This window comes from Tachyglossus aculeatus, chromosome 23 (assembly GCF_015852505.1).
Source record: "Tachyglossus aculeatus isolate mTacAcu1 chromosome 23, mTacAcu1.pri, whole genome shotgun sequence".
Classification (NCBI taxonomy): Eukaryota; Metazoa; Chordata; class Mammalia; order Monotremata; family Tachyglossidae; genus Tachyglossus; species Tachyglossus aculeatus.
In genome coordinates, this window is record NC_052088.1 from 27,252,495 (window position 1) to 27,264,763 (window position 12,269).

The following is a 12,269-nucleotide window of genomic DNA, read 5'->3' on the forward strand; positions in this document are numbered from 1 at the left end:
CCAGTTCCCTCTCTGTGATTGTGAGCTCCTTGTGGGCCAGAGATCACATCTCATTCTCACCCACATAGTCTTGCCCGGCACTCAGTACAGTGTTTTCCACACACTAAGCAATCAATCAATGGTATTCATTGAGCGCTTACTATGCACAGAGCATTATACTAAGCGCTTGGGAGAGTAAAGTTCAACAGAACTACCAGACACATTCCCTGCCCACAATAAGTTTACAGTCTTGGCAGGGGAGGCAGATATTAATATGAAAATAGGTAATTTACAATACATAATATATAATTTCAAGATATCTACATAGGTGCTGTGGGGTTGGGGGTGGAGCGAATGTCAAATGTCCCAAGGTCACAGATCCAAGTGCATGGATGATGCAGAAGGGAAACTGAGCCAGGGAAAAGTAGACGGAACTGGGGAAGGCTTCTTGGAAGAGACGTGACCGTAATACTTTGAAAGCGGAGAAAGTAGTGGTCTGGCATATATGGAGGGGGAGGGAGTTCCAGGCCAGGGGGAAGATGTGGGGAAACGGGTCGGTGGCGATTTAGACGAGATCAGGAGCAGAGCGTGCCGGCTGAGCAGTAGTAGCGGTAAGCGCTTAATACATACTATTCCTATTACCAGGACATTTACAGCCCAAAAAAGCGAAACCTGAAAAAGCAGAAAGTGACACAACGCTGATATATTTAGAAATGGCCATTCTCTTTTTGTTTAATGCAGTAAATGTGCATAAGTGCCACTGAAGTAAACATCTGGAATTCAGTACAGTAAAACTAACAGGAATTTACACATGGATAATGGTTAATATCAAGTGAGTGCATCTGAAGCTTGCAGTACATCTGAGGTCTGCAGACATCAGTCGGGAACCATTTTACAAGCAATCGAGATGAAGGTTCTTTGTGATACGAAATAAGTCCCATTCACAAACTTTTCTGTGTCGACCATCCAAGGTGTATTGTTTCTCAGCAATACACAGGGACAGTATGGGATGTGTGTACTTTCAATCGTTCGCCACAAACAGGATGAGCTGAACAGAGTACATTTAAACTGGACCCATTCTGTGGAGAGAGAATCTGACTTGGCACCCTCTCAAGCACATTGAATACGTGGAAAAGATCAAAATGGTTTTATCTTTAGAAACGGTAAATTGCAACAAATCCTTAAAATACAAATAATTTTCAAGATCAGCTTATAAGTGCATTTTTAAGGAATAATCCTTTACACATAAGTACACAATCCACCCCCCAACACACACACATACACACACACGCAATTTTCCCAGTTTCTCTTTACATCTCACAATAATCCTCTCTCTTCAAAATCAACAGTTACAGTAGTGCAAAACTCTCTTGATAGCGATTCCAAACAAAACTTGGTCCCCTAGCAAGTAAGGACAGCGAGAACCCCTCACAGAGGGGTTATTAAGTAGAGAATACCCCTCCGGAGAAAAATCATCCGGGGTGAGATTCCCACTGCTCTTACTCTTCTTGATAACTAGGGATTTAGTTAGTTATGGAGACCACCATGCGGGAGACCTGAGAATACAATCCTAAGCGTTGATTCTGCAAATAGGGAACATATTGAAAGGGAAACTTTTTTCTCCCCCCAAATTGAGAAGCTGAGTTTACAAAATGGGTTTTCATGCAATAAGGCAAACTGGAGAGGAGAAGGAATTATTTCAGAAACTAAGGAGATCAAATGCCAACACACAACCTAGCATATTGCCTTATGCTCCAGCTCCCAATGGCAACAGGTAAATTAATATGCATTAAAGCATTTTTATTAGGACTTTGTCATTTGGAGGCAAACCCAGATCCTCTAACTCTAAGAGCAGGTTAATATTAAAGTTCTTTTTAATGCACAAAGGGTGTTCATAACCTGACACCAAAAGCAATACGGATTTGGTTTGCTCGGCTTTTTCCACAAGTGGACTGTGTAGCTGAGTTGGTACAAATGAATGCCAGTGGTAGATATAAAAAGGAGATATGCAATCAATTATAAACTTGGCAGTACTTATTTTTAAGATGCAAATCGGCTGTAAAGGTATCTGATGGAATGGTAGAATGACTTGGTTTCTTTTATGGAACTCCAGGAAGAGTTGTTTGAAGGTTCTCTTTAGGAGTCGTGCACCTTTCCAAGCAGCCCTTCTCGAATGCAAACAAACTGCACCGACAGGGCCCAAGGTACAGAATCTGGGTAAAACTGCATCGGAGTAGGTTCCATTACTCTGATTTTTGTTTTGTTCCTGTTGAAATGTATAAAACCTAGAAAACAGCAATGGATTACTTCTCGGATAAAAATATTCACATAAAAAAACCGCATTTACCTTTTCTAATCAGATTGAGATTTACATGTTTGTAGATTTAATCAAAGCACAGCTGAATACTCTAACTGGTGTTCTGGCCTTTCTATTAATTAGAACGAATCTATCAGCATTACCATCTTTACATCGGATCGCTTAACGCATTACATTATCCTCCATGGCTAACGAGGCTTTCACAACAGCAGAAGCCAAGCTCGAAACCTTTAGCAAATTGATTCTGTACAATGGTAAGTATATTTTCAACGTATGTATGTGCCTTTGTACACTATTTACACATTCTCTTCGTCGTCATAAAGAGGCAAAATAAATTAAGAAAAAAGGTAAAGAAAGGAAATGCTGCGGAGGCTGTGGCTTTTTTTTTTGTCTTTTATCTTCCCCAAACAGATGCTGGTCTCCTCGGCTAGCCCAGATTGTTTTTCTTCCTCCTACTAGGGCTGTGACTGGGATCTTGTTTCAGTTCTTGGTATTGCACCTGTTTAAACACAGAGTTCAGAGAAAGATTGGTCAGGTGGCTACCTCCTGGAAAAGGAACGCAAAGCGGAGGAGTGAGAGGTTTTGCATGGGAAAAGTCCTCGCCCCAGCGCATCTGTAACTGGGGCGCAAGAACGATCGGATGCGGGGTTGGGGTGGAGAAAGAATGACCAATAGCACTAGGAAAGTCCTGACAAGAAATGCTCCACCTGGGCACTACAGCAATTTTAGGGAAGAGTTTATTTTGTTTTTTTTCCCCAAGTTCACAAGAGAGTCTGTGAACAACAAACACACTTCTCCCCTCCCTTGATCACATTGCTAGCTGAATCCAAACACCAAAGTTCTCGGGGAATATAAGCAGTCTAGACAAAGGGGCAAAGTGTTACTTGTCTCAAGAAATGGAGAGTTCTGCTGAACGTCGGTGGCCCAAGTCAAATCTAAGCAGGCCAGACAGTATAAGCAATTACAGAGTGCTGATCCTTTGCAACTTCTGTCTCTGCATTGCGATGGAGGAAAAAGAATCTAAGCCCCAAAAGCCCCTCCCCAACGACCGCTCCTGCCACTCTTCTCTAGACACTAGAGGAGAATGTTCCTTGGGTGAAGTGTGTACTGGCACATTCTGCTTTCATTATCTAATATCCTTATTTCCTCCCTTCAGGTGCCGTTGGCCTAAGGCAGCCACATTCCCCTCAACCAGCTCCAGCTGAACACTGCTTGGAAGACTCTCACAATACACCCTGCAGGTTGGTCATGCAATCCCCCCCCAACCCCGTGCTCGGCTCCATTTCCCAAACATTCTCCCCTCGACCAGTTAACTGAGATCCTCATGGGCAGAACCATGGAGAAGGCTAATTCCTGAACTGGAAACCCCGCTGCAGGCTCTGTTAACCTCAACGGCTCTCCCAGAAGGTTTGAATTTCAAAATCATCAGTAGAGAGCACAAATGTTAAAACAGGACGACACACCCTATTAAAAATGAGGGAAAGGGAATTCTGCAAAACAACCCTCACCCCATGAGGTTCGACATTTCCAAGCTTAAAACCAAGGGAAATCTTTTCCCAAAGATACCCACCACTTGCACATCTGAAGGAACTCGCGAGAGGAAGTCAAGTAGCTCACTGTTATCAATTGCATATGGATTCCGGAGCTTCTTTGTAAATTTATTGATCCCTGCAAGAGAGAGAGTTCAAACATTATTAAAATCTCCAGAGGTTTTTTTTTTTATTATCCTCTCGTGATGGAAAACACATTTCTGGAGAGGGGCAGACGGTAACCCTATGATCTATCTTGTGAGTTGATTCCTCACTTTTACTTGGAAAACCGCAAAGTGGTTCTCTGCCCTTTTCTGCTGCTTCTGGAGCCCCTTTGTCCCACGGCAGCACTCTCGCCAGGATAGCAGCCAAGCCTGACCTTCCAGGATTCTGGGGGAGTCACTGGGCAGAAACACAGAGGGTAGCACATACTACCTACGATTGTCCCCTCTCCAGGATGGAGATCTCAAATTCTTTTCACCTGGGGAGGCAGCCTCCTAAATTTCAGCTTGAGGGGCATTTTAAACAAAACAAAAAACCTCAAGCATTTCCATTTTCGTTTTTCTTCCAAGGAAAATACAATCTGAAAGTTCAAGAGGCACTTTTGTTTCTCTCGGTGACCTGACCGGGGGAGGATCTGAAAGTGCCATTTGTAATTAAAGCCGCTGGCCACCTCTCGGGGAGTTCGCTTTGATGCTTTATGAGCATTGTCCTGAAAGAACCGGGAGGGCTAGACTGGAGTCACCCGTTTCTTAAATAGGGAGCTGAGCTAGAAAAAAACATGAATATTCAATTCCTCCTGGAATACTGATTTCAGTCTTTATCTCTCCACATGGGACCTACACATCTTAAGTGTCTGATTAATATTTCAGCAATCAGTCCGCACGAGAGGAAAACAGAAAGAAATACTGTTCTCTTGCCATTATCTTCTCTGAAACCAGAGGCCCAAATACCAGAGGTTATGGAACCAGACATCAAATGGTAGAGTCTGGCCACTGACACCGGGATCCAGAAAGCGGGGTTTGCGCCCTAATGTGGGGCTGCCGACGAGCTGCCTCACTTCCCACTGCCCCAGGGGTGGTGAACGGACCTGAGACTGCTTGGACATGTGGTCCCCCTCTAACTCCCTCAATAAAGTCCAGCATCTGTTTTGAATACAACAGGAATGAACGAGGGATGAGAAACTGTAAGTTCAGCAGGGAAGCGGGAATCTTTCCTTTTGTAGCAGACGGCGGACTGTCAGTGTCTTGAGGGATCAAGAAAACGATCATCAATTGTGCATGGGGCCTAAGAGAAAGTTTCAAGAGGCAAGGGGGCAGGGTAAGATGCATCAGGGGAGTGGGAAAGTGACAAAGAATGGACACCACCCTAATCCAGAGAATTCACGTGAGCCAGAGCACCAACAGCACTGCCCCTTTCGTTCCTGCAGACCGCTGTCAAGTACTCATTTTCCCCCTCTTTCCCATTAAGCACCAGTTTCTTTTTTAATCTGTTTCTCAGCCAGATGCTTTCTGGATTGGATGACCCATTTTGGTGCCTTGCTCATATAGGTTTAGCACGCTGTGGGTGGGGGAAGAAAAAAAAAATTCAGCTTCAACCTAGTTCTTTCTCTCTCCTGGTCCTGATTTATACAGAGGGAAAGGAAAAGGATTATTTGAAATCATTAACAGGGGTTTTATAAGGTAGAAGTCCACAGAGGCTGGAAATTGAGTTTTCCAAACCATGAATTTTGTCAGGGAGACAAAAAGTTAACTCCTGAAAGAACTGAATGCAGACAACCTCCGAGATACGGTCTCCAGGGTGGGAACCATCAGAAAGGGGGTGTATTTGCATTGAAAATGAGGTCAGAAAACATTCCCTTTAGAACAGGTTTGCCTACTGAATGAGGTTTGCCTACTTGCATCCACAAGCATCCTGTGAAATATCATGGGTACTTTTCCATTAGCCTAAAGGTGACCCCCTTAAGCAGGCTTCTGTGTACAGTTCCGTGTTTACATACACTTTCCCGTGATAAAGTGCTGAAGCAAAGAAGCATATTGTCCTAAATGCACCATACAGATTGAAATGCCCCCGTCTGCGTATAAGTGGGGGAAATAAATCAGAGTAATATCTAGACAAAGCTACACTTTGATAAAGAATCGGCACTTCCACATGCTTATAGTATGATGAAGCCTAGAGTGCCAGACGAGAAAAATGCATTTCGCTGGTCGGCCTGAATCTTTATAGAGCTGGGATCTTTAACTAACCTGTCTCTTTCCATCATGGACTAGCTTCATGACCATAAATACGGAGAATTCCTGACAGTATAACTCATCTCTTAAAAAACAGTTTGTTCTAAGTAGCTCGGACAGATCAAAAAAGGTTTTACTTACCCCAGACAAGGACAATGTATCTCAGTGGAATGAAATACAGGATGACTGTGAACACACTGAGGGCGAATATGGCCAGCCAGCTTAAGAACGGGACAGTCCAGTTGAAGGTACTGAGGGGGAAAAGAACACAAAGGCAATCTAATTGCTTCAGACGCCCCTCCAGAGGTAAGAACAAAATGTATCGGCTTCCAATTTTCTACTCGGCTGAAAAGCCTTAGCAGGGCAGTGGGGAAAGGGTCTCGCAAGCAGTGGAGAAGCAGCATGGCCTAGTGGATAGAGCACAGGCCTGGGAGTGAGAAGGACATGGGTTCTACTCCCAGCTCCGTCACTTGGGACTGTCTCTATATGTTGCCAACTTGTACGTTCCAAGCGCTTAGTATAGTGCTTTGCACCCAGTAAGCGCTCAATAAATACGATTGATGATGATGATGACTGAGCCCCTTCCTTCCTCTCCCCCTTGCCCCCCCTCCATCCCCCCATTTTACCTCCTTCCCTTCCCCACTGCACCTGTATATATGTTTGTACATATTACTCTATTTATTTTACTTGTACCTATCTATTCTATTTATTTATTTTGTTGGTATGTTTGGTTTTGTTCTCCGTCTCCCCCTTTTAGACTGTGAGCCCACTGTTGGGTAGGGACTGTCTCTAGATGTTGCCAACTTGGACTTCCCAAGTGCTTAGTACAGTGCTCTGCACACAGTAAGCGCTCAATAAATACGATTGATGATGATGATGATGACCTTGGGCGACTCACTTCACTTCTCTGGGCCTCAGTTACCTCACCTGGAAAGTGGGGATTAAGAATGTGAGCCCCATGTGGGACAGGGACTGATTTGCTTACAAATTACTTACAATTTGTAATTGTAATTAACAATGTGCTTGCTTACAAAATTACCGTTTCCATCCCAGCGCTTAGTACAGTGCCTGGCACATAGTAAATGCTTAACAAATACCACAATTATTATTATTATTACTCCAAGGAGATCAGGAAATAGTGAGTGATTCTGCTACCTTTCTCCATCAACTGAATCCTAACAAGTCTTAGGCTGGGAGGCTGATTCCTCTCCTCACCCTCTCTGCTCCCCGCCTCCTGCAATGAATGAAGTAATGCTCCGTGTCTTCCTGCATTGCTTGGGAGGGTGGTGGGCCACGGATAAAATGCTGGCATTTCTAATGGAAATAATTCTACTAAGAATAACAACAACAATGATGGTATTCGTTAATGATCAACTATCAACATCCCCCATGCCCAAAGGGCAAGGAGGCCTGGGCAGGAAATTCAGTCTGAGGAGGAAAGTTTTTGTTTTCTTTTTTTAAATATGGGGTCCTTGTTAGAGGAAAGCTTAACTCTCTGTCTTGGGCACACATTGCAAAAGCGGTGGGAATATATGCATTTTGTTTTAACAACCTGTCCTCTCTCTGGGTGAAAGTTTGCAATACAGTGAAGAGTCAGGACTCCATCTTACTTCATTGGCTATAAATTGTTACTTGTCCCAGACTCCTGGTGAATGTTCATTTGAGAACTGAGGTTATTGGAAAGCCTTTTTAAAGAAGGAAAATGATCTGTGGGATTCAGAATCCCCACATTATTGGAAGATAGTGAGAACAAGCAGGAATGATGGTAAGGAAGAAAAGTGGCCAAAGTAGTGAGAAAACAGAGGCAGACATCAAGGGGGCAGAGAGGTCTCTGGAAAGGGGAGATGACAGATTCAAGATGGTGACAAAAATGAGATGAAATGAGTGGAAGAGTGACACATAACTCTGACACACAAGCAGGAACTGTATCCCTCTCTCTTCCCCCATGCCTCAACAGGAAAACCCTAGGGGAAGTAGGCAGGAAAGGAAGGAGGGGAAAAAAATGAAAAAAGTAAAGAAGAGAGAAAGGAAGAAAGGGAAAAATGAGCTACAAAAATAATGTCCTGAATGTTAAGGGTTGGAATCTTATTTAGCTAGGTAGCATTTTCCTGGCAAATTCTCAGTGCCCTCTCAGATGGTTGCTGACGGTTTCTGAATATTCTTTAATACAATGCCACCTGAAAGAATTTTTTGCCCATTTTATATCACCAAATGGCATGGAAATATCATGTTGTCTGGACTCTGGAGCTCTGAAGTGTAGCGAGAAGGCTCTGAACACCCAGCTTAGCTGAACCTCTGTAAGACTCCAACATTAGTCAGTCTGTAAGGACCACAAACCCTCGCTGCAAAGTGCAGTGGGGAGAACATGTCCAGCCTCTCGGCCTTGAATGGAGTCCAGTTTCAGTGGATTTGGCCTAGATGAGTTCCTCCTCAGCTGCATACAATTTATGCGCCTCTGGCCCTCTCCAAGTCGATGATTCCCTTCAGCTATTCTTGAACCGCTCTTCCTGGCTCCAAGGTTTAAGTGCTTTGGTCAAACTAGTCAGGAGGTGGTGTTCTGGTCTGGCTGTTCCTGTTGTCTTTGTCTCTTTTTTCCCCAGCAATTCAAGTGTTTCCCAGAGAGAACATTATGGAATGATCATTAGACCGGAGAGTTCTCTTCTTCCTCTTGAGGATGCCCAGCCTTTTCCCTCTTGCCTGAATGTGGAGAGCCAGAAGGTGGAAGATGTTCTTATACGCTTATGGGAATGTGTCTATCAAGTCTATTACACTGTTCTCTTTTAGTACAAGTGCTTAGTACCGTGCTCTGCACATGGAATAGTGATAAGATCATGGGCCTGGGGGCAAATCCCAGCTCCACCACTTCAATCAATCATATTTATTGAGCCCTTACCGTGTGCAGAGTACTGTACTAAATGCTTGGGAGAGTACAAGGCACAGAGTTGGTAGACACGTTCCTTGCCCAGAGCGAGCATCTGCTGTGTGACTCTGGACAAGTCACTTATATTCTCTATGCCTCAGTTCCCTCATCTGTAAAATGGGGATTGAGACTGTGAGCCCCATGTGCGACATGGATTGTGTCCAATCTAATTAGCTTGTATCTACACCAGCGCTTAGTACAGTGCCAGTGCTAACAAATACCATAAAAAACGAATAAAAATACAACTTATTGTGGTTTGGCTTCCGTGCAAACACGTTAGGGCTCCTTCTGTGTGATGCACTGTCCTGCTTTCTCTTGGAGATGGATGTTGAGAAGACTGTCCCCCAGGGATGAGTGTTGACCAGGTATGATGCCTTATTGCTACATTCAACGGAGACTGATTCTAGATTGTGACCTTAGAAAAGAAATTACAGGAGGCTCTTGGAATAGTTGTTAACTGAAGGGATCACTGCCACATAGGGACTTTGCTAACAGCCTGTGCAGTTCTGGGATTGGACTTGGTTGCCTAACAAATTCGGTCGGCTATCCATGCAGTTTCAGGGAGAGGTTTATTCCGTCGGTGTCTCGAGATTCAGGAACACTTGTCATATGCCTGATCGTTGATACTGAGAGCTCAGCCAAAGTCCACATTTCCTGTGGGCTGATCCACCATTAGTGTTCTGCCTCTGAGGCAATTTTCTCCGTGTCCTCAAAAGAGCGTGAAAATTCAAAATGGAAATTGCCCAAGGCTCCAAATAGAGGACTCCTTTTAAATTTATGTGTTAGTGGAAACGTGGTAGAATGAAGAGACTTGGGGAGACGAAATATCACAGAGAGAAAACATGAGGAAAGATTCCCTGAATAAATGGAGAGCATAAATGGAATTTTGGAAAGAAACAAGAGGATGCTTGTGCTTGATAGAAACCTGGGACCCTTGCTAACATTATACAAAATAAAACATGATCTCCCAGGAATATAAAAGGCTTTGGATGAGTGACTCATCCTTTGGTTTAAATAATTCACTTCTAACAAACTCTGTGTGGGCCTAAGAATTTAAATGTGCAGAACATTTTTTATTATAAATAATATACAAAACTCTGGGTGGAAACGTGATGGTAGAGGCAGGACACCACTGCAGCATCACTTCTCAGGACAGGCCACTAACAGCCCTCATTGATGCAAAATATTACATACATACAGAGAAGGTGGGCTGATTATTGCTTTAAAACAATAAAAAAAACTAGTTTCTTATTCCTGTGCTCCTTAACAACTGCTCAAAGGAAAAATTCAAGCCCAGTTACTTCAAATTCTTCAAAATCAAGAATCCCTTCACTTTAATTCCAGCCGAAAGCCATTTCTATAACATCCCTTCATTCGTTTGATCCTATCTATTTAGTGCTTACTGTGTGCAAAGCATTGTACTAAGCGCTTAACATGATACCAAATTCCACTGAACTGCAAGGTCATTCATTCATTCAATCATATTTATTGAGCACTTACTGTGTGCAGAGCACTGTACTAAGTGCTTGGGAAGTGCAAGTCAGCAACATATAGAGACTGTCCCGACCCAACAACAGTGATCAGGTTATCCCAAGTGGGGCTCACAGTCTTAATCCCCATTTTACAGATGAGGTAACTGAGGCACAGAGAAGTTAAGTGCCTTGCCCAAAGTCACACAGCTGACCATTGGCGGAGCCGGGATTTGAACCCATGACCTCTGACTCCCAAGCCCGGGCTCTTTCCACTAAGCCACGGTCCTTCTCTGGGTCATTGGGTCACAACGTGGCCGAACTTAAGGATGGTCTCATTTCTTACTCCAAAGTCACAACTATGTCCTTCCCCAACCTAGATCATTCTGCATTTTGAAATAGAAACAACAGAACTCCATAAGCCCTGGGGCCAACATAAAGCAAAATAAATATTGAGAAACAGCAGTGCATCACCCCAAAGTCGCACCCCCTGCTAAAGAAAAGTAATGCTCTACCCCCTTGCTGAGGAAAAATGGGAACACAGCCCACAGAGTCAAAAGCCAGGGACTGTCTGTCCCTAACACTCACTTCTTTATCCGCTCTCCAAAGGAAGCCACTTCATCAAGGATGTTCTGGACACTGATACACACTTCCTGGATGGCATAGATTTTATTGATAAATCCCTTCTTTTCGCCATCCTAAAATAAAATTACAAAAAGATTCAACACTGGAGAAGCGTTCTTCGGGTCTTGGTTTCATCAGTGATTTTTGGAACACTCCCTACAGATTTGAAACCCTCTTGCACTGACACCATTCTCCACAGGATGCATGAGTTCACCCACTCTAGCATATTTATAAGCTAAAAGGGTGAAGAGAACACAGGCATGATGATGATAGTGATGATGACAGGTGATGATATTTATTTAGTACTTACTAAGTGGCAAGCAGCCCTGGGGGTAGATAGAAGATGAACACAGATAATAATAATAATATTAATAATGATAATAAGGGTATTTGCTAAGTGCTTACAACGCGCCAAGCACTGTTCAAAGAGCTGGGGTAGATACAAGGTAATCACGTTGTCCCACCTGGGGCTCACAGTCTTAATCCCCATTTTACAGATGAAAAGCTAAGTAGCATGGCTCAGTGGAAAGAGCACGGGCTTTGGAGTCAGAGGTCATGGGTTCAAATCCCGGCACCACCAATCATCAGCTGTGTGACTTTGGGCAAGTCACTTAACTTCTCTGTGTCTCAGTTACCTCATCTGTAAAATGGGGATTAAGACTGTGAGCCCCCCAGTGGGACACCCTGATTACCTTGTAACCTCCCCAGCGCTTAGCACAGAGCTTTGCACATAGTAAGTGCTTAATAAATGCCATTATGATTATTATTATTATTAACCTCTCCAAGGCCACACAGCAGACAAGTGGCTGAGGTAGGATTAGAACCCATATCTTCTGACTCTCAAGCCCATTCTCTTGCCACTAGACCATAGATCAGATACAGACCCTGCTCCACACAGTCTAAGAGGTAAGGAGAATAGATATTTATACCCGTTTGCATATTAGAAAACTGAGGCCCAGGAAAGTTAAGTTTCTTAGGACACATAGCAGGTAAGTAATGGAGCAAGCCAGGACTAGAATCTGTGTTTTCTAACTCCCAGTCCCACGCTCATAAAACTAAGCCCCACTGCCTCCCAACTACAACTGTGGTCACCACAATTTAATAAGAATCTGATAGAGCTGGATTAAGTACAGAGAAGGGCAGCCAAAATCGGCAGGGGAATAGACAGCTTCCAAAGGAACATTGACTCAAGGGTTAAGA

The 12,269-nt window shown here is 43.7% G+C and overlaps 1 protein-coding gene across 5 annotated transcripts in view; it reads right to left on the reverse strand.

Moving 5' to 3' along the window:
• Nucleotides 1-667: 667 nt before the first annotated feature.
• Nucleotides 668-12,269, reverse strand: part of MCTP1 (multiple C2 and transmembrane domain containing 1) — a 369,964-nt gene continuing 358,362 nt past the window's right edge. For 4 of the 5 annotated variants that reach the window (XM_038765896.1, XM_038765897.1, XM_038765898.1 and 1 more), the window contains 4 exons: nucleotides 11,034-11,143; nucleotides 6,198-6,307; nucleotides 3,867-3,964; nucleotides 668-2,795 (listed from right to left, as the gene is read on the reverse strand). In XM_038765896.1, coding sequence (XP_038621824.1) covers nucleotides 2,724-2,795; nucleotides 3,867-3,964; nucleotides 6,198-6,307; nucleotides 11,034-11,143 — 390 coding nt within the window. In that variant the 3' untranslated portion in view covers nucleotides 668-2,723. The remainder of the gene's footprint in view (nucleotides 2,796-3,866; nucleotides 3,965-6,197; nucleotides 6,308-11,033; nucleotides 11,144-12,269) is intronic. The other variant, XM_038765899.1, reaches the window with a different exon arrangement.